The 23,174-nt window shown below is 36.8% G+C and overlaps 3 protein-coding genes and 2 pseudogenes across 3 annotated transcripts; 1 reads left to right on the forward strand and 4 right to left on the reverse strand.

Moving 5' to 3' along the window:
- The first annotated feature begins 2,591 nt into the window (after positions 1-2,591).
- LOC125189998 lies at positions 2,592-5,400 on the forward strand (annotated as a pseudogene).
- A 320-nt stretch (positions 5,401-5,720) lies between these two features.
- On the reverse strand, positions 5,721-7,964 carry LOC125187997 (epoxide hydrolase A-like). Its single transcript, XM_048084710.1, has 4 exons — positions 7,577-7,964; positions 6,612-6,779; positions 6,298-6,533; positions 5,721-6,162 (listed from the first exon to the last, which is right to left on the reverse strand). The coding sequence occupies exons 1-4, from the start codon at positions 7,859-7,861 to the stop codon at positions 5,916-5,918; spliced, it is 936 nt and encodes a 311-aa protein (XP_047940667.1). The 5' UTR covers positions 7,862-7,964; the 3' UTR covers positions 5,721-5,915.
- A 1,215-nt stretch (positions 7,965-9,179) lies between these two features.
- LOC125189999 lies at positions 9,180-11,386 on the reverse strand (annotated as a pseudogene).
- Positions 11,387-18,189: 6,803 nt separating this feature from the next.
- LOC125187996 (epoxide hydrolase A-like) lies at positions 18,190-19,636 on the reverse strand. Its single transcript, XM_048084709.1, has 4 exons — positions 19,297-19,636; positions 18,840-19,007; positions 18,532-18,767; positions 18,190-18,460 (listed from the first exon to the last, which is right to left on the reverse strand). The coding sequence occupies exons 1-4, from the start codon at positions 19,582-19,584 to the stop codon at positions 18,214-18,216; spliced, it is 939 nt and encodes a 312-aa protein (XP_047940666.1). The 5' UTR covers positions 19,585-19,636; the 3' UTR covers positions 18,190-18,213.
- Positions 19,637-20,833: 1,197 nt separating this feature from the next.
- LOC125190000 (NAD(P)H-quinone oxidoreductase subunit H, chloroplastic-like) lies at positions 20,834-22,648 on the reverse strand. The gene has a single exon (XM_048087203.1). It carries the CDS (start codon positions 21,284-21,286, stop codon positions 20,834-20,836), a length of 453 nt encoding a protein of 150 aa, XP_047943160.1. The 5' UTR covers positions 21,287-22,648.
- Positions 22,649-23,174: the final 526 nt, after the last annotated feature.

The raw sequence follows: 23,174 nt of genomic DNA on the forward strand, positions 1-23,174 counted from the left end.
ATATTCATTCATCACGTAAAATCAAATTCTTCAATTAAAACAACATAGTTTAATAGCCATATCTTATTTATAATTATTTCACAAAGATAAACAGTAATAGTTTATAAGTAAAAAAGCCATATCATATTTCGATTTTCGACTACTAGCTTAAGAGCATCCGCAATGGTTAATAGCACATAGGCCATCCATTCTCTCCTCTCGCACGCGAATACTAAAAAAACCACCCGCCACGTCGATTTAGGCTAGCCATAGGTCAGCCGCAATAAAAACAATTCAAAATATACTACATTTACGGAATTAAAATTGCGATATACGAATTAAATTTACGACACATATACGGAAAAATAATCCATTCCATTAAAAAAAAAGTACAAAGATTTTTAAAAAAAAGTACATGATTTTTTTTAAAAAAGGCTTCAACACCCGAGCCCCGCCACTCTCTACTCCTCATCGCGTCGCCGCGCCGCTCCTCGCGCCGCCTCCGTCTCCGCTGCGCGCGCCGCCACCCGTGGTATCTCGAGCCCACGTCGGAACCCCCGCCGTGACTCGCGATCTCTAAATCAGCACGATGCTCTCGAGCATCTCGTAATGAATCCTCTCTTCTCCGTGGGGTCGCGGGCGTTCTTCCACTATCAAGACCCGAACATCCGAGCCCGCGTTTGGTTACGCGAATGGAGAGTGTACTCGAGTGGGGCGGGCCGGGAGGGGCGAGGACCGACCCGCGGGCGATAGGGGATCCGCCTCGCGCCCGGCTGCGCCGCTTCGTCCAACCGGGCGGGGCGACCGAAATGAAGGAGGGGATGGAAACTCCTCGGCATCATCCGGGGGAGATCGTGGGATCAGCGGCTACGCGGCGCAATCGCCGCTATGGTTAAGTCGGCTGCTTCTTGACCACCGGCGTCGCACCCCGCCGGAACTTCTCGAGTCCTTCGGCAACAAGAAGCACTCCCAAGAAAGTGAACTCCTTATACTTCCCCTCCAAGGGGAACTGACTCGCGGCTATCCTCCGGGCGTGCCGTCCCCGGGTCTCGCCCACTTCTCCAAGCTGACGGAGGGCGTTGGCGTACAAATTCGCAAAGCGGCCAACCGCGGCCACTGGTGCGCTCCCCACCCCTTAGGACCTCCTCGTTCTTGAAGTCCTTCCGTGCGGCGGTGCCTCTTATAGCGGCAGCGATCTTCGCCCACATGTTGGCGACCCGCTGGTTGTTGGCAACCAGCTGGATCGTCGCACACCTCCGACCACCCCTTGGCCACCGCGAGTACTCATCCTCCGTCCACTTCCCCCGGCCGGGGGTGTCGTCAGGAACACGATGACTGCGCCCGACCGCCTTGCCCTTCCCCTTCCCCCTCGTCTTTCCTCGGCCGGCCGGCCGTCGAACGGAGTATCATCGCTCCCGAGATCGATCCCATATCATGCATGACGAAGGTCATCGCGAGAACCGTCTCCACCGGGTCGACGTGTGAGACGAAGCCGTCAAAAATCAAGCGAGGGCCGATATACCGCGCCCCTCCCGGTGACCCCGCACCCCCTCCCGCATCCTCGGGATACATACTGGCAAGATCCCCCCGGCATCCCCCGCCACATCATCCCCATCATTGCTCGCAACATCACCTGCCGCATCGGGGCATACCCCCACTCGCGTGATCGCGCCGCCCCGGCATCCCCACGGCATACCCCCGGTTCCCCCATCGCCCCGGCGCACCAGCCATCATCCCCATCATCGATTCCAAGGGATGTTAAATCCCGGCCCATCTCGCTTCATCCGATCCCACTGATCGTGGAGTCCGAGAGCCGCTGTCGCCGGACGGATTAAGTTGTTGTGTGATCCATCACTTTCGATGATGCTCTTGAGCGGAAAGTTAGAGAGAGAGAAAAAAACAAAAAAGTGGTGCAAATGAAAATGAAGCGAAAATCGTTTATATATGATTTAAAAAAAAAATCAAAAATGTCGGTATTTGGCCGTCGGTAGCCCGATCGGGCCTCCCGCGATAAGCGGCTAAGCCCGTCGGCCTAGCGTTTGACCCGGCGAAGCGTCGAGCCGCGCCAATCCGGCTCGCCCGATTTTATGGCGATTACAATGGTTGACTAGCCCGTCGACTTGTATGACGAATCGGCTTCTAGCCCGTGCATAGCCGACCATTATGGATGCTCTAATAGTAGTATTAGTATTAGTTATTAATATTAGGAAACCAAAATTGATTCGAATTGGATTTAAAAAGAAAATTAATAATTATAAATATTTTCATAGATATTTGTGAATTAAATTAATTTTAAAAACAATGGTTGCTACATTAAGTTAGTTTACTTGACTAAATAAAATTGAAAAGTTGAATTTGCATAATACAAAAAATAAAACATGAGGTTTTTTCCTCTCAACGTTTCCTAACAATGAGATTATTATTTACATTTTCCAAAAATAAAAAATTTCAAATGTTATGAATTTTATATAATTAATAAAGTAAGAGATATAGAAAGAAAAAATAATTAAAATATTATTAATACACGTCCAGATGAAGGTAGTAAAATAAACCGGGTTTCTTTCTTCTCACTGTTCCCTTCAAAGCAGTTTTAGTTTATGATTGATTGCAAATGTTTTAGTTAATCCAGAATAAAAGAAAGTATCCGTAGAAGGATTTGGAAATCGTTCCGTACTCGTCTTAAACCCTAAGCCGTCGCGGTGCTCAGCTCAGCCGCCGACCTTCGTCGTCGTAGCTGCCGTGCAGAGTCCAGCCGAAGTCGTACCGTTTCTTCTAATCAAAACTTTGTCGGGAATTATTGGTTATCGAGCCCTATCTATTTGCCACTCCTTATCTAAATGGCATTTGTAGTGACGCCCTCGTTCAACGCCAGCTACACAACTCGGCGAGAAGACATTCATCTGCTAAATCCGTGCTTTGAGTTGAAAATTGAAAAACCTTTTGGTAATAGATTAAGCTGTAGACCTCCTATTCCGCGGAAACCTCTCGTCGCGATGGCCAGCAACTCAGTGCAATCTGTCGCGCTGGTGTCTACGCTTGACCCGAGGAATGTTGGAACATCGATAATGGTAGATTTTGGTTTCGTCGAGTTGTATTTCATCTGTTATGGATTTTGGTGCTGTTTGTTTCTTATCAATTAGAAATTGAAGCATTTGCTGATATAGAAAGTGTGCACTTTACTTCTGCTATACTATATCATAATCGCTGTTGAAATTTGTATTTTGCTATAGGTGAATGGCTGTACAGGGAAAGTGGGGAGGGCTGTGCTTGAAGCCGCCATAGCTGCTGGGCTTAACCCGGTTCCTGTAGCGTTAGGTGGTCCGGATGATGTTGGGAAAATCTTGGATTTCAATGGAAAGCAGATTGAAATTCACGGTCCATCTGACAGAGAATCTGTATTGTCTTCGGCATTTAAGGAATACCCGGACTTGATTGTAGTCGACTACAAGTACCATCTGCTGTGAATGGTATTCACTGACTCATTTTGCTGTAGAACCCAGATAGAATTTGAGGTATTAGTGGGTGGTTACTGATTGAACATGTCCTATAACACTTTTGAATCTTGAACTAGTTTTGCATGAATGATATTTTTAGGTGTTACACGACTAAGCTCATGTCACAAGTCACATAGAGTTATGTCAAGATTCTCACTACATTTATGTAGCACAATACTGGTCCCATGTAGCTGTTGTTTGTATGATTGGATTGTTATAGTTGTTAGTCTTGATGTAAAACTTGAATTCTGTCAGGCGTTATCTGAAAATTTTGCTATTCTTATTTTAAAAGATAGAAATGATAAGCTGCAAATTCTTCAGTGGTTATGTGCCAACTTCAGTTGACGTGGATGACCATGGTTTAAAGTTGTTTGTTACCTAAGAACTTGATAACTCTGCATGGACTGACAAGGGATGTGTGGCAAGTTTCTTGCCCGTGTCCCTATATTTTCATCTAATATCAAGACTGACTTCTGTAACCTTCATGTCATGATATACAGATAATGCAGCCCTTTATTGCAAAGTCGGGGTACCCTTTGTAATGGGAACTACTGGAGGAGACAGGGAGCTTCTGTATAAGACTGTGGATGACTCAAAAGTTTATGCTGTGATATCTCCCCAAATGGGTAAACAGGTGCCCAAATCTTAAGCAACTGACTTTTGTTCACTGTCATTAATTCTCTCGTACTTTACATGAATAACTTTTTTGAACTGATCTTTTTAGGTGGTAGCATTTCTTGCAGCCATGGAAATTATGTCAGAACAATTTCCTGGTGCCTTTTCTGGGTACGATCTAGAGGTAAATTCTATTCGCTTCATGTTTTAATTATGATCCAGCAGCCTTGTTTGATCATATTCAGTATTGATTTTTTCATGTTCTTGATGGTATCTTTTTACATAAAGGGTCCTTTTGTTCTACAAGTAGCAACTAACTGGTTTGGGACGTTTTACGTTTTCTTTTTACTGAGCTCCTAAGTTGTGGCCAGCCTCTAATATGCATTTTCTTCTCTCTACTGCCTAACATTTGTATAGGTAATGGAGTCTCATCAAGCTAGCAAGTTGGATGTTTCTGGAACTGCTAAGGCTGTCATCTCTTGTTTCAAAAACTGGGAGCTGAATTTGAGGAAGAGCAGGTACACTTAACAATTAAGTTTGTTCTTTTCATGCACCATGGGAAGGGGTTCCAGTTATTATAATGCAATGATATCTACTGTTAAGTATTGATGCCAATCATTCTGGGAATTGGGGATATCTCAACTAGGAATTCTGTAGGTACCCTCAAAATTAAGAGCCATGAGGTTGTAATGCACTGAAAGTCATTTTGCATTTAGCAGATAAGTACTTCCCATTTTGTGTATGTGCAATGACTGAAATCGTGTTTGTGGCCTATCGCATTCTGTTTGGAAGCATTTCTCTGAGATGGGGTTATAATGGTTTTTCGTTACTATATTTATCAAATCTTTTCCTCAATCAGGTAAAACTAATAAGGGACCCTAGGTTACAAGTTGAGATGGTGGGTGTCCCTGAAGAATATTTGTCCGGTCATGCATTTCACATGTATCACCTAACATCACCTGATGGAACGTAAGTATCAGCCCGCTTTTTCTGATTGTGGATTCTTTTGATTAGTTAATTGCACATTTCTCATTATTGCATATGTATGTCCACTGGAACAGTGTCTCCTTTGAGTTTCAACACAACGTATGTGGTAGATCAATCTATGCAGAGGGTACTGTTGATGCTATTCTATTCCTCGCCAAAAGGTACTACTTTGTTTTACTATGATTAGTAATATTCGATTGACAAACTGTTGCATACGGTTCGATTTTGAGAAAAAAGTGTGCTTTAGCATATTATTGACATGTTCATTTTGCTCCGTTGTTGTACAATTGTCCTAATTTAAACCTCTTTTGCGAGATGCAGGTGAGATCAAACGCTGACAAACGGATTTATGATATGATTGATGTTCTCCGCAGGGTAATATGAGATAAAGAATTTGTCAGAGTTTTGTAGTTTCTTTCCCATGAAATAGCATGATGACAGAGCTTTTTTCGAAGTGATTATTTATTGGCTTCTCTAACTAGTAGTTGCAATATGGGCTTCGATTATTTGGTGTGTACCTTGGGGGAAATAGTAGTTAACGCCCAAAGATACACAACATCACATAGGCTTTTCAAACTAGTAGTTGCAATATGGACTCGATTATTTAGTGCGTACATTGGGGAAATAGTCGTTAACGATCAAATATACACAACAACTCACACGGGCTTCTCATTGTTCTCAAACTAGTAGTTGCAATATGGACTTGATTATTTAGTGCGTACATAGGGGAAATAGTCGTTAACGATCAAAGATACACAACAATTCACACTTCTTGAAACTCTTATATATAGAAACAACAGAAATAGTATGGTCCTGAGTCTCCTGACAGAGATCTAGCCTTCAAATATTTTTCTTGAGAAAGTTGAGGATAAAGTGATTCACTTGCTCAGGGAACTGCTCTTGCACAAAATGACTCCCTTCTGGCACAAACACCGTCTCCACATTCGGAACAAACATCTTCATTTGGTCGCTCTTTATATAGTCCTCCATGCCAGGGAACTTGAACACATAATCCTTCTCACCCATGATAAATAATGCCGGGACCTCAACTTTCTCATTTGTGATATCGAAAGTTTCAGACATCGACCTAATATTTTCATCCAAGTTAGCCAAAGGCAGGAAAGCGAAGATTCATACTAATGTTATAATTTTACTTAACTTGATTGTGTCCACCACTCATTCGTAAATACGAATATAAAGAAACAAGTATGGTGTTCCGTACCTGTATGGGACTTTGAGAGCAGTTTGGAAGCCAGAGTTTTCATAGAGAGAGCCATAGTTTGCAAGATCTTCTTCGGAGAACCAAGGTGGTAAAGGAGTGGAGGAATCGACTATGTCCATTATCTCCTGGTTTTCATGCGCGATTGGTATCTCACTGCGCGAGAAGAGAATGTAAACATTGCGCACCACTGTTTTGTTATCAAAGCGGCCAAAATCAGCCTCGGCTCTCCCAGGTTTCTGAGATGGACAGATTAAGCTGAGCTCTAGTCATATCATATAATATTGGGCAACTAAAGAATGAAGATATATGCATACCTGCCATCTCGCGATGTAGAAACCTTCGGGAAGATGTTCAGTAAAGGAGATGGGAGTGATAGGCAGGTAAGGTATACCCATGGTAATGACTCCACAGACTCTGTCAGGGTGAATGAGTGCAAATAAGTAAGCAACTCTGGCTCCAAAATCCTTGCTTATCACAAAGGCCTGACCCAACATATTGCATAAACAGGTTAATACTGTGAAACATGGAAATTTCAAACCACCTCTTTATTTAAAGCTGATATACATATTCAAATTATGTTCTCTGATATCTATCATCATATAAAGATCCTGTTTTTTCCACATTATAATTATAAATTGTGCTTTTTTTTCCATCCCTACAAGATGTAGTAAAACTAGTATTCTTTTGCATCATTAATTTATTTTCATTAGTTGCAGTTTCTCACATCTTGCTCTTCAGAGCTTTCTGTGAATTTTATTGTTTTCATAAATTATGATTATGTTTCGTTATTTTTCCAGTAGTCTGAAATACTTTTATCGGTGTTTTATTTTAGCCCTGTTTTGTGTCATTTTCTTACTGTAAATTCTATTGCAATCTGTACATTTTGATTGAATTGATATTTCTTTTGTGAACTTTTTGTACTAATTGTATATACATTTATATTTTAAGCTTTTAAACTTATTAAAGTAGTATTAGTCAAGTTCCAGTTGTGATTAAAGAATCATAAATGATTTATCCATAATTATTTTGCATTTCGTTAATTTCTCACAGTGTATTTCAATTTCTCAACTATCATAAGAAAAAGATTGAGAAGATGCATATGCTGTTATGAATCAATTTGCACAGAAAGTTTAAAGGCACAAGTCCACATATAAAATTATAAATTTCTAGAAAGTCAATAAAAAATGAATTTATTAATATAATAGAAAACCCAAATATCATCAAATTATTAGGACTATTAAATTAAACGAAAAAAGGGAAAAAGAAGGTGAAAGCGAACCTTTTGGATAGCGAGAGCGTCAAGAAGCGAGAGAAGATCCGCCACGATATCCTTGTGGAGGCATTGTCGGGTTCGGGTGGGGGGTCGATAGCCCGTACCTCTGTAATCCGGAGCAATGGCTCTGAACCCGGCCTCCGCCACCGCGATCATCTGGTGCCGCCACGAGTACCATATTTCCGGGAAACCGTGCAGGAACACCACCGCCGGAGATGACTCGCCGCCGATCTCCGCCTCGTGGATCTTTAGACCGTTGACTTGTACCAACTTGTGCTGGATTTTATCCATGCTCGATCGATAGTTTTGAGAAGAATATAGTAAATGGGATTTTTATCATTCACCACACTATTATAGTACTAACAATTGAAGAAGTTGTTGGATGCCGACACAGTACAATAAAGCTAGGTGGAGTATATTTCAAAGCCACATATTACAAAGCTAGAGGACAAAAGTATACTCCATCGTTCCTCCATAATAAATATCCTGTTGGATAATTTGGAAACTTTTATCAATGTAGGTTAAAAATTAATGAAATGAGTTGAAAAGTTAATGTGATGGAGTCCTACTTTTAAAATATTACTGTTTTATAATAAAAGTGAAAAGGAATGAATTAATGAATACGAGGTCACTATAAAATAGTAAAAGTGAGTTGGGCAAATTACAGGAGTAGAAGTGAAATCGGTTGAATTTTAGGACGGGGAGTAGTACTGATGCGAGTACTCCTCTATTCCGGTAGTGGAGGCGTTTTCATTCGCGATTTAAGAAAACATTGTGTTAAGTGACAGAAAGAAATAAAAATGTAGAGAGAAGAGAATAAAATAAAGTACTATTTAAGTAAATGAGAAAAAATGTGTTTGACTTTTATTAAAAGAGAAATGATTCCCCTATTAAAAAATATACTAAAATGATAAAAGATTCTAATCTTTTGAACGGAGGGGTTAGTACTATGGTAAATAGTCTTTTCTTTGCATCTCCTACACCAAAAATGGTCTTAAAATGAGTCAGCACACAATTTAAGAAAAGTTCGGTTAAAGATGGAAAGTTGCTTCTAATTTATTACTCGGCATTTTATCTTTTATTATACTTTACCAGTTTTGCGTTAAAATTCGAGACCTCCATCAATGAGACTAGTATGTTTTATGGACGAAGGGAGTACGTTAAAATGGCGTGGTAGAAATATTTTTTACTATCCTTGCTTGCGTGTGAAAGCCACAAATTACAGCTAGAAGAAAATCGTGAACTATAGGATAGGTTCCAATGCGATTACTAATTTTTACAATATCGATCGTCTATTTAATGTTAGGAAATAATATAATATACAACGTGATAACCCTAGATCTTGCTCTAACAAAAACAAACAATATATACAAGCATACATTATAGTCCCCCTAAAAGTAATCAAATTGATCGCTGTGAATATTATCGTTGTTGTAAACTCTCATTTTCCTGCTCGAATGCAACATCAAAATATGCCGCTAATCACAACTCAAAAGCATATATGCATCCCTTCCGTCTTCACTTGTGAAAATTTGGAATTACTAATCTAAAAATAAAAGGCTCTATGAACAAAACCTCTTGCGGATAGAAATAAGAAAAACGAACAAGCTTATGAACATTTAAATTGAAATTTAATTATGAAATCAATATATAGGCTACATGTCATAAATGTAATTATGGATCCAATTTTTTAGAACTATTTCACACGGCCAAACTTTTTAAAGCTTTTTATACATAACACAGTGAGACAAAACTCTTATTACAATAGAAACAACAGAAATGTCGGGACAGAAGTGTAACCTTCAAGCATTTTTTTGTAGAAAGTTGAGGATAAGGTGATTCACTTGCTGAGGGAACTGCTCCTGCACAAAATGACTCCCTTCCGGCACAAACACCGTCTCCACCTTCGGAACAAACGCCTTCATTCGATCGCTCCTTATATAGTCCTCCATGCCAGGGATCTTGATGACATAATCCTTCTCACCCATGATAAACAATGCCGGACCTCAACTTTCTCATTTGTGATTTGTAAGTTTCAGACTTACACCTATATATTTTCATTCAAGTTAGCCAACATGTTAGTACAAACCTATCCCCCATCGGACATTTGAGAAAGTTGGAAGGTGTATATAATTCCTGTCCAACCCCAATTAGTTTGAGGCCTTTTTTGGGAGTACCCAAAAACAAATCCGGGGTGACCCAAAGCCAGGTTGGCATCCTAACAACGGTATCGAGCCGGGTTAGGTGGCTACTTCCCCCGACTCCCGATGTGGGATGGAGTTTGTACATAACACAACAAACATCATAAGATTCATACTAGCTAATTTGATTCGTTTACCGGTAGGGACTTTGAGAGCAGTTTGGAAGCCAGAGTTTTGGTAAAAAGCCATAGTTTGAAGATCTTTTTCCCAAGAAACCAAGGGGGGAAAGGGGAGTGGAGGAATCGACAAGGTCCATTATCTTTTGGGTTTTTCCACCCCGATTGGTATCTCACGGGGCGCGAGAAGAGAGTGTAGACGTTGCGCACCACTGTTTTGTTGTCAAACCCGGCCAAAATCAGCCTCGGCTCCCCAGGTTGCTGAGATGGAAAAAGTGGGGTTGTGAGTTTTGGGGGAAACTAAAGAATGAAGACAAGCATATATACCTGCCATCTGGCGACATAAAAAACCTTCAAAGATGGTCAGCTGAAAGGGGAAATGGAAGCATTGATAGGCAGGAAAGGTACACCCATGGTAATAACTCCACACACTCTGTGAGGGGGGAAATGTGAAATGGGGGGCCTTTGGTAAAAAAATCCTTCCCCGTCACAAAACCTTTCCCCAATTTTTGAAAATTATCAAACCACCTCCCCACCTCTTTATGAAAAAGCTGATAAACATATATTAAGTGATATCTATTGGTGTTTTTAGTACATGTTTTGTACCCCCTTCTTTTACCCCCGGGGGGTTGGGGGGAAATTTTTTTTGGACGGAGTTTAAGAAATGAATGTTGAGTGTGTTAAATAAATAGAAAAAAAAAATAAGAAAGAAAAAGGTAAAGAGAATAAAGAAAAAAGTGAATAAAGGGGAAAAAATAAAGTAAGGGGAAGGGTAACTAAGAGGGGAAAAAAAAATTTCTTAAAATAAATAACTCAATAAGGCCCCAAGAGAGTTTAAATTCTATAGCAAGTTATCCGTACACTTTAATTGTTGTATTGATATTTCTTCTATGTGATTTTTTTTGAAAATTTTGGGTACTTTTGTTTTTCTTCAATAATATTATATTTATATTTTAAGCTTTTACTAAATTGTGATTAACCAAACGTAGATGATTTGTTAATACATGTTCCCGTCGGATGAGTTCTCAAGGATCATTTTCAATTTCTCAACCATCTTAAGAAATAGATACGATACATATTAAGGCCCTAAGTTCACACACCAAAGTCATTAACAGAAATGAGGAAAAGTCAGTGGCTAGTTTATTAATTAAAACTAATGGAGTAAATTAAAAAAGGGGGAAAAAAAAGAAGGTGAAAGCGAACCTTTTGGATAGCAAGAGCGTCAAGAAGCGAGAGAAGGTCCGCCACGAGGTCCTTGAAGGAGGCTTTGTCGGGTTCGGGTGGCGGTCGGATAGCCCGTACCCTCTGTAATCCGGAGCAATGGCTCTAAACCCCGGCCTCCGCCACCGCGATCATCTGGTGCCGCCACGAGTACCATTTTTCCCGGGAAACCGTGAAGAACACCACCGCCGGAGACGACTCGCCGCCGATCTCCGCCGTGTGGATCTTTAGACCGTTGACTTGTACGAACTTGTGCTGGATTTTATCCATGCTTTTGAGGGAAATGAAATGGGATTTACTCCATCATTTAGCACACTTATATTCATAAATTATCTCCTTCGCCCCATTTAAAACCCCATTTATGCAGTAAAGTTTTAAGAAATGTTAAAAAGAGTTAATAAAAAAAAGTTTGTTGAATGGGGTTAACATATAAAATTTAATTGAAAGGAAAAGCTGAAATGAGTTAGTGAAAGGTGAGATTTTACGTGTAAAAGTGAACCGAGACTTCAATTCATGGTTTAATTAAAATGGAAAAAGCGAACTCTTATTCGCAGACGGAGAGAAAATTCACAATTAAGACAGTTGTTGACATCCAACAATGGGACTCTTCTTCGCATACAGAGAGAAATTCACAATTAAAGCAGTTGTTGACATCCAACAATTGTTGTGGTTTTTTCTGAGGACAAAACACAATGTTAAAATGGCCCCTACTGTACTAGCCTAGGAGTAGTAAACCTTTGTGTTGTAGGAAAGAAAAACCAAGTTGAAACCCTGAAAATTATTAGGACTGAGGTAAAAGGTTGAATCGGTTCGTTAACCGTCGTTTGTTTAATTTGACCCGAACCCCCAATTTAAAAGGTTTTTGTTTCTGTTCCCCGGAAAAAAGCTCCCTTTTTGGTTCAACCGCGGTTTTGATGATTTTTTTTGTTTTTCAAATTCAACCTTGTTTTTTTCGTTTCGGCTTGGTTTCACGATTTTCCCGGTTTTCGGATTGGGGAAACGCCGGGGCCGGCCCCCGACGTTTCGGTTTAAAAAAATTTTAAACGGCCCAAAAACCCGGGTTTTAAAAACGCGTTTCGGTCGGGAAAATTCTCCGGTTTGGTTGAACCCAAACCCGTTCGTTTTAGTTTAACCCCCGTTCGTAAACCCCGGCGGTCTATACGGGACGACAACAAAATTTTAAATTTTGGAAACTTTAACTCCCCCATAGTCCATCCCCCATTTAAAGACACACTTAACTTACCATGGATTTAATTTTTTTATTATTTATAAAGGATATTCGAAAAATTAGTGAAATATAAGTCTTTTTTTTATATAATTTGGTTGATCATCAATTGAAAAGGGGAGAAATAAAGAACAATAAGGGGAAATTTATAAATTTTGTTTTAAAGTATATTTTTTGGTATATTAGAATATTTAGGTTTTTTGCATAATAATTTGTGATAAACTTGGATTAAATTAAAAAATTTTACCAAAGAAAATAGATTAGAAAATAAATTTTTGGGTTTAGTCCCCCCCTTTTTATACATGTGTTCGCTCATGTCAAAATATAAGGGGGAATTTTTTTTGGGGTGACATATTATTTTTTTGGGGAAAAATAGTTTCTTTTTTTTTTTCTTTAAAAATTTTGTATTTAATTTTTCAAAGCATATTTAAAAACTTTTGGGGGCCCTTGCTACATAGTTAACAGCAGTGTGATGACTATCTTTTGAATTTCCTTGGTCGTTCAACCATCCATGTTGGGGTATTTAAATATCTTGATAAAAATTTTAAATTTTTATTTTTTAAAAAAATCAAATGTGTAATAAATGAAGAGATGGAAAAAGTGTAATAAATGAAGTGAGATAGTGGAGTTGGTTGAAGGTGGGTCGACTTTTGAATTTTGTTTTTATTTATTTTAATATAGATAATTGCTTTTATGTTATTTTGATGAAGAAGGGGGAAAATTGTATAACAATCTAAAATTTAAAAATGACTTTTAAATGGGATGGACTTTTTTTAAAAAGTGACTCTTAATCGGGCGGGGGGAAAAATGATTAGCTTTTATATTGAAAATATAAAATCCAAATTATTACACCTCTCCTCAATTAAGTGGAGTAAAAAATTTTTAATAGACTACTAAAGAAAAAAAATGAATAAAAAGGATAGTGGGGAAAAGAATTGATTTTCTTTTGAAAATTTCTTTTTACTATCATTTGCGATTTTCTTGGTTGTTCCCCCATCCATTTTGGGGGCCCATTTAAAAAATAATTAGCTTTTACATTGTAAATATAAAATCCAAAACATTATCCTCTATCTCAATTAAGGGATAATTTTTAATTCATAAGAAAATGTAAGTAAAAAGGATATGGTGTGTGAAATGAATAAGATTGTGAGGTATTTATAATATAAAAAATTTAATAAATTAGAAAAATATTGAAATGGGCCCGGGGGCCCCCCAAGGGACCCGATGGGGGGCCCGTGACCGCCATGGTGGGTTGGGTTACGGCTCCCCTAAAAGGAAGATGGGGGGAGCCGAGGGGGGCCCCGAATGGCGCCTCATTTATTTTCGATTCAAGTAGGAAATGCCAGCCGGAGGCCCCTTTCCACAAGACGAGATATACCTGTGTCCTTGACGTTTTCCCCCAAAGAAAACGGTTCCCCCGGGGAAAAGCACCCTATCGAGTTTCCGAAACCCCCAGGAGGAGAGACAGAGCCCCGGGGAAAAAAAAAAGCAAAAGAGGGGGGAGTTATGATGCAAAATGCTTAGAGTGTTTGATTTTAGAAGGTGAACCACCAACCTTTACGGGCGTTACGCGAGGGGTCATCTCACGTCCCCGAGGGAAAAGGGGGGTCAAAAAGCAGACCGCCAGGGTCGAACCCAAACCCCGAGCCACACACCCCGGGCCCAAAAACCAAAACCCAAAACCGCGGGGGGCGGTGGTTCCCCGGGATTTAGTCCCTGAATTATTACTAGAATAAAATCTTTCATTAAATACTTGAGGTTGTAACTTCCAATGTGATATAATTAATCTCTTAATTAATCTAAACTTCTCTCATAGCTCAAAAATTAGTTTGCAATTTTGCACAACTTCAATCTATTATTTTTCACTCACCGGAATGGGTTTGGTAATCGGGTTTGAGAAAATGTATAAAAGCATTTACTTTTCAATGACACTATATCATTTAATTTCACAAAATTAAATATCTTTTTGAATTATAATTGATCAAAACCTTGGGGCATGATTCCAACACCTCATTCCTAATGCTCTTATTTTCAATCAGCCGGTTCTCCTCTTGTGATCCCTTTATGCATCTAAACATGCAATTTAAAAAAATTTTGAAGCCATAATTAAAAGTATAATCTTCATTTTTCCATTGGCAAAAATTTTTTTAACACAAATCTAATTCCTACCATCTGTTATAAAAAAAAAGTATTCCAAACCCCAGAACCGTAGAGTATAAATTTATTATGTTTCATAAAAGAGAGAATAATAACATATGATATTACATGGGCATAATTCTAAAACTAATCAAATTCTCAATTTCTGAAAATCAAGATTAGTAATAATATTTTGAACCAACAATCATATATTCTTTCATTTTTTTTTTCTAAAGTCATATTTTCTTCATCCCGAATAGTATTCCTATTTAGTTATAAAACGAATTTTAAAAAAGGAAAGAAAAGTGGATTGAATGAATTAGAGAATATGAATCTCACTTATATATTGAGTTGAATAAGTTTGTAGAATGTGTTACTTACCATTTATAAATAAAAGTAAAATAGGGCTTTATTGTGGATTTATATGATGTTCTTTGCCCAAGATAAGTGGAACTTCTTTAGGCAATTTAATTTAATGAATATATAAAAGTAAATAAGAAGAAAGTATTTGAGAGGAAAATAGAAAAGCAAAGATGGAGAATAAAGTAAGAGATGTTTTTTTTCAAAAAGAAAATGACGCACTTATAGTTGGACATTTCAAATGGAATATGATTCGCTTATTCTGGACGGATAAGTATTATAAGATATTATTTTAATCAAAGTATATGCAATTTTAGAAAAAAGTTTAGCATATTAAATTTGAAAGCCCTATGGTTGTGTATACTAGTTAGTGAATGAAGTTTTAAAGGGGAGTACCATTTAATCTTCTTTTGTCCTAATTCTTCATGAAGCAGTCTATGTTTTTAGGACTACCAAAAAGGTGCCTGCAATCCCCTACCCCAATAAAATTAATTTGTTTTCAGGGGGTTTTAAGAAAATGATAAAGGATTTTTTATCCTTATATATATTAGTTTTAAAGATAGTGAGTAATATTGGGGAAGGGGGTTTTACCTTTATGGTAATTATGAACCGGACTCCTATTGGGCAGCAATAAAATAAAAAGAGCTCTTTTGGGGAAAGGTATTTTTTTAGGTTATGCTAGCCCTATTTATAAATTGCATTGTGTTTGCAATTGACACGAGGCGGCTACTCCTTAAATCGATTGTTTGGTGAATCTGTTTTTTTATGTGTTATATTAATAACTCATATTATTGGGTCATTAATTGACATTCCCCTTTGTCATTGTTCTATTTTTTTTTACTCTATTTATATCGAAATTAAAATTATATAAAATTTTTTGGGAAAATAAATGTTTCATTTAGAGTGAGTTTAGAAATACATTTTCTTTTTTTTATTGTTTATAATATTTAATTATTTTAGTGTTATGAATACTTTATTGTAATTAACACATATTCTTAACTACAAACATAATTATATTCTCTTTATTCTTGTTTTTTAATCTACTTACCTTATAATTGACCTTTATTATTTGAAAAGCTTATGTCCCGTGCATAACATGAGTAATAATACTAGTTTATAGTAAAAATATGATTATAATGATATAGTAAAATATAGAGTAAATTTATTTTCAAATATCGGATAACTCAAAAAAATACTTCCTCCGTCCCAACATAAGTGACTCATATTCTTTTTTGGGACGTCCCAAGATAAGTAACTCATTTTCTTTTTTGATATCCTCTTTCTTACTTTTTCTCTCTATTTTATTAACTCTCTTACTTTATTCACTTTCAACTTTACAAATTACAAACAAAACCTCGTTTCCTTAAATCCCATGCTGAAAAATTTGTAGTCACTTATTTTAGGACGGAGAAAGTAGCAAATTATGCGTCAGATTTTGGTTGCAGGGGCGATAACATGCCAAAATTCTGTTTAGTACTAGTCCATGCTATTACAGTATTTCTACAATGCTCCATTTAATTAACTTCTATTTTCTTTATTCTTGATATTTATTTCTGACTTATTAATTTATTATGCATTTTTGTTGGTTTATTTCCACCCATCCAACCAAACCGCAGAGAATTACTTCCCTCATTCTATAATAAGAGTCGCATTTTGTCATTTTGATCCATCCTAAAATAATTTTATTTTTACCATAAATGCTAAGTAGGTCTCACATTCCACTAAGTAGGTCACACTTCACTCACATTTCATTATAAAACTAATATAAAAGAGTGAGTCACATATTCTACTAACTTTTTCAACCCATTATTCTTTACATTTCTTAAAACCCGTGCCAACAATAAGAGTGACTCCTATTGCAGGACGAAGAGAGTATCTATTAGTATTATTTTTCATTAAATAGTAATAATATATTATAACAAATGTAATTATTTATCTTAGAATAAAAAAAAGCCTGGTGAACCAATAATTTTATACTCCTAGTTAGGATTGTTAATCAGGCCAGTCTAGCGGATTTGGGGCCAACCCTATTCGGGTTGCGGGCTAATCGAGTGTGTACTAATTGAGTTATAAATACTCAACCCTAACCCTAAATATTCTGTTTTCGTGCTAGCTCAACGTCGGATTGTGAGAAAATTGACATGTGATCAATGCAATACATAATGACAAATATTATTTATATTTATAAGATGTAAAATGTAAAATTACATGATATTTTGAGATTTACAGCCTTTAAGAAACTCAAATATGTACTCCCTCAACGTCCCGGAAGGAAGTGTGCATCTTTCACTATATACTTTTTAGAAAATGGCCTGTACAAGGATTTTACACATGCAGGAGGGTTTTGTTTCAGTAGTGATTAAATGGAGAGAAAATATAATTTTTATATTCATGTGAGAGAATTTTTTCCAAAAAGGGAAATGTGACATCTTTTGTGGGACAAACTAAAAAGGAAAGTGTGCCAACTTCTCTGGGACGGAGGGAGTACTACATACTAATTCAAGATTTGTAATAAATAAAACATAATTATATTTGGAGAAATTTTAAATCATATTTTAGAAATTAAAATATTTCTTATAGTGAATCTGAATTTTTTACTTAATTAATTTATTATTATATTAATAAAAATTAACACATATTCCCTCCGCCCCAAGGTAGTTGAAGTATTTCTTTTGGACACGGAATTCAAGAAATTGATTTGTTAAAGAATAAAGTGGAAAGAAAAGTAAGAGAGAAATAAAGTAAGAAAGGCGAAAAGACAATAAAGTGAGAGAGAATAAATTTTTTTATCAAAAAAGAAAATAACTCAACTACCTTGGAACAAATTAAAAAGGGAATACAATTCAACTACCTTGGGACAGAGGGAGTGTTAGAAGATGAAGTCAGAAGAGTGTAGTTGTATAAGTACAAAAATGCCCTTGAGTCAAGAAAGAGAAATGCTAAAAATATTTAAACAAATACAAAAGTCATTCTAGCAATATTACATCAATGTTTAGAGGCCGCGGGTAAATATTTTCTAGGAATACGGGTCACATTTTATATTGACAAAATTTAGAGACCAAAAATGTGGGTTTCACTAGTTATAAACTAATGGGATGTTCGGTTGGTAAGACTAAATCCCATGATTAAATATGTATCATGTTTGGTTGATAAGATTGACTCCCTTAACTTAATCCTAGATGGATAGTCTCATAATAATTAGTCATAGCCCTCCCCCTCCAACTAAAATAATCTCACAACTTAATCCTAGATGGATAGTCTCATTATTATTAGTTATGACAATCGAAGGCTACCTAATGAAATTAATAGTGGGCCGAGATCAAACATAAACCGTAGGATAAAAGGCAAAAAAAATGAAAATGTATGCAACCATTCACCTCAAAATCAACTGTGATTGCAAAGAAAGTCAAGTATTAGCTGACTAACTTGGTGAGGGAATTGTTCCTGCATAAAATGGGAACCCTCTGGCAACAATGTTGCTTCATACATGGGCACATAACTCTTCGCCACTCCACTCTTTATGTATTCCGCAATCCCAGGAAAATTCAACGAGTAGTCCTTCCCTCCCATGATCACCAATGCAGGAACTTCAATCTTCACATTTGTAATGCCGAACTCTTCATTTAACGACCTACACAAAACAATTCCAATCAATATAGAGAGCTAGCTACTTTGTACTACTCGTGCCAGCCTCCACGTTACCTATACGGTACTTGCATTGCAGTTTGGAATCCGGATTTCTCATACAGAGAAGCATATACGTCGAGGTCTTGCTCAGTGAACCAGGGTGGTAAAGGAGCCGATGAGTCTACGATATCCATGACCTCCTGATTCTCCAGAGCTGTTGGCACTTCACTTCTCGAGAAAAGAATGTATATATTTCTTACCACAGTCCTAGTGTCAAACCGGCTGAAATCAGCCTCAGCTCTTCCTCGTTCCTGAAAATTAAGGTTATATGTCCGGTCGTTCGATTGTTGAAACAAGGACAAGTCAAGAATGAAGAGCACCACCTGCCATCGAGAGATATAGGAGCCTTCGCTATGGAGCTTCACTGCTGAGGGACGACTTGGAGGAATAAAAGGCACGCCTAATGTGATAAATCCAGATACTCTCGAAGGATGAAGAAGCGAGAATAAGTAAACAATCCGTGATCCAAAATCTTTACCAACTAAAATAACCTGTGTGCAATGGAATAGATTTAACTCAATTAGGATATGTACTGTATTTGCAATTCATCATGTCAAGCATCTAACCCGCAATTGTTAAATTGTAAAACAACAGAATATCTCTATGTATATATCTTTCTCTTCATGCCTTTTTTGTATTTCGTATTGATCAAAGGAATATGAGTCGTTTACCATTACCAGCAACGAAATCTAGAGCAAACATCTCTAATAAATGAAAATGCGTTGAAATTAGAAAATTTCAAACTTAAATCTGAAAGTTCTGGAAAAATGTGTGACTTACCTTGGAAAGGTTGAGAGAATCAAGGAGAGCAAGCAGATCAGCAATGAGATCCGAGAATGTGGTTTGGTCGGGTCGGGGCGGCGGGTCGGATAGCCCGTATCCTCTGTGATCGAGTGCGATGGCTCTGAAACCTCCCTTGGCGACTGCGATCATCTGGTGGCGCCACGAGTACCATATATCCGGAAATCCGTGTAAGAAAACCACAGATGGCGAAGAGCGGCTTCCGATTTCCGCCGTGTGGAGCTTCAGCCCGTTGACTTGGGTGTAGTTGTGTTCAATTTCTTCCATACAATGCTTGAAAGAACTTGCTTGCTTATTTTATTATTTTTGGCCAGCCTATGAATCTCAATATGAAAGTTTCAAATAGATTGGTATTCGAGTTACATTGGCACCTGGTTTAAATCACGCAGGCAACATGCTCGACTTAATTTAAAACCAGACATTAAGCAAACTACTGCGAATCGCACATGCTTTTTCCACCATTGATAATGTTAAATAATCACAATAAGAAACTCAACAATAATTATGGATTGCTCCTCCGATTTATTGCCGCTAACAATAATGAATAGGAGTTGAATCGACTGAATTAAAATATTAGTACATACCAAATTATACATACTAAAAATCCATTGAATTTGGCCAATTCGTACTATGCATACGACCGGTGACACTGTGCACATAGCCGCATGCATCTATGGCATGCTCGCCTCAGCACCGCGCACACCAGTTTAGTATGCATAGACCATAGTTGTGAATTCATACCATGCATTAAAACACATTATAGTTTTATAAAAGTGTTAAACGAAGATTTATATGGTGAGAATGAGAGCAAATCTTATGGTTGGAATAAAATAAATGAATGGTCCAGGGAGATGAGAGCACAACTTTTGCACAACTGCTACTGCAAATTATTTCAGTATAAATAGGTATGCTTTACAAATATAAGTAATGGACCCACCATCATATTTTATATTTGTGAGAGGGGTAGAGTAGGAGATGGCAGGGGCGGACACAGTAAGGCCCAGGGAGGGGCTCAAGCCCTTCCCAAAAATTTATTTACCCTTTCATCCTATTGCTAAAATCATTTGAAATTTAAAAAAAAAACCGTCTTTAGCCCTTCTTAAATCAAAGTTATTGAAGACTAAATTGCGTGAAATTAATGTTGAGAAGGGGCTGAAGTCGCTAAGTTGAATCTATGAATTAAAATTTGCAGAAGTGAATTGGGAAATTAATTGTTGTTACAGGTATTTTGAGGAAGAAGATGACCCACTAAATTACTCTTATAAAATAATTAATATATGTATATTTGATATAATAATGTTATTCCTTGAAAGTAGCGTCCATTGTGAGTGTAGTATAAATAATTAATTAAATACTAATGATATATTCTATAATTCATAAGTGGATTAAGGTTTATGCGGGTTTATATTGTAAATATCAATTTTTATTCTTTTTTATTTTCTTTACTTTTCTTCTCCTTTTATTTCCTTACAATTCTATTATACTACTTATATTTATTTTTTATAACTTTTAATATTTATTTTATATAAAAATTAAGAAGCTTTTGATATTCAGCAACCCCAGTTAAAAAATAATCGCAAAAATCCAAACATTTATCTACCCAGCCATAAGGTAGATCAGCAGCAACTCCTCCGATACGAAAATAATTATGCATCATGCGCATACCGGTAGCAGCTTCAAATAGGTCATATATTAATATAATAGCTCTAATATAGCTAGCCCTTTTAGGTACTTGAATATTGCCTAGCTGTTCGGGTCCATTTACGGTTATTGCTTCTGTAAACATGGTAGCTAAATAATCCCAACGTGTTACATAAGGCAAATATTGTATAATTGTTCGATTTTCCGCAATTTTCTCCATTCCTCTATGTAAATAACCTAATATAGGTTCACAGTCAATAACATCTTCACCGTCGAGAGTAACGATCAGTCGAAGAACACCATGCATTGATGGGTGGTGAGGCCCCATATTCACTATCATAAGGTCGTTTCTTGGAATTGGTGTAATCATAAGTTTTTACCGAGTCAGTCTTCCATGCATTTCTGAAAGTAAAAAGAAGTTCATTCCCATTTAAATGACTAAGCTCATCAAAAAGTATCATGCTTCAAATTAACGTGTTTTTATTTCTCGAATATCCAACTCATCAATTAATTCTTTATAGCGTCCTCTACTTCTTTTTGACAAATAGGCTAGTAGTCGTTGACGTTTTCCCAAAATTTTGCGCAAACCTCTCTGAGATGAAAAGTCTTTTTTGTGCAATTCCAAATGTGAAGTAAGTCTCCTTATCTTAGTGGTGAAACTGAATACTTGAAATTCAACAGACCCTCTATTTTCTTCGTTTTCTTTTTGAGAAATAATCGAAATTACGGAATTTTTTACCATAAAAAAATGCTCCTTTTTCCTTGTACAGATATGGATTTTACCGATCAGTAATAATAATGCTATTAATTTGTATGTGGTATATACAATAATTTAATGTAAGAAACTCCTAATTTTCTGAATTCAAACCAATCAATCGAATTTGAAATTCTATTTAGATAGGAATAGAAAACAATTGGTACATTTTCACATGGAAGAATTTAGACCTAAAATTCATAAGTTTCTGTTAATTCATTTCGAGATCTAATTGAGATATTATTCAAAGTAATTTCATATTGGATACTAGAACGAGATGTGAGACAATAAAAGCGGATGGTCTGTATATGTGTTTACTTTGATATACCCTAGAAATTATATTTTCTATTCTAGGGTATATAGAAATAGGATCTAGGCTATATAGAAAAATGTATTATTCACAAAATTTCAATCGCGGATACAGATGTATCCTTAACATACTGAAACGACTGCCATTATTGGTATCAAACCAATAACGATTCATACAAGCTAAATCTTCTAATCGATAATTAGGCCAAAGAAAGAGCTTTAATTTCATTAATTTATTTTTATCTCTATCAAGATGGTTATTTTCATGTGAAACTTGGCTGCTGTTTGTTACGTTCGTTTCATTCCAAAATACTATATTTCTATCTATATAATTTATATTCTTTGAATTGAAACAAATTAGAATTCTCACTTTTCTACGACGTTTAAACGATAAAACATTTTCCGGAACAAGTAAATTAAAATGCTTTTTGTCTCTATTTTTGGTTATTCTTTGATGTGGTAAAATAGTTTCATCCAAATTTTTCTTAGAAACATATCTTTGCTCTTGATATTTTTGATTAATTTGATGCTTACTCTTATGAAGCAGCGAAATACCTATGGTTTGGTACATAATGAATTGTCCGTCTTTTTTGCCAGACAGACGAAGTGGTTCTACAATCAATACTCCTTTCTAGAAGTGACACAAGTAACGTGGGACGGAGGGAGTATAGTTTTTCATATTTATTACTAAAAAAATACTACTATATGGTTGTCCGTTATTAATTGTCTTATTTTGACTTAATTCGAGTTTTAAGGATTATATTAAAAAATGAATAAAAAAATGTAGTGGAATATGAGTTATAATTTTGTGTATTACTATAATAAATCATGATCGAGACGAGTTAGTGGAATGTGGAATTCACTTATCAAAATAAAAAAGTAAATGAGACTATTACGCGCGAACATATGTGAAAAGGAAATAAGAGAATTATTTGCCGACGGAAGAGTATATAGTTCAGCCCCTACACGATTTTTTTCTGCGTCCGCCCCTGGGAGATGAAGTAGGGAAAGTATTAGGTGATCCCAACTGGTCTAAATATGTGGGAGAGGATCTCCTAATATGGCTATTTGAAATTTCAACCCAAAAAATAAATAAGTGCCATGTTATCAAAAGAGGACAGAAACCCAGGTTGCCTGAACACTTTGGAGATAA

Source organism: Salvia hispanica, chromosome 5 (assembly GCF_023119035.1).
Source record: "Salvia hispanica cultivar TCC Black 2014 chromosome 5, UniMelb_Shisp_WGS_1.0, whole genome shotgun sequence".
NCBI lineage: Eukaryota > Viridiplantae > Streptophyta > Magnoliopsida > Lamiales > Lamiaceae > Salvia > Salvia hispanica.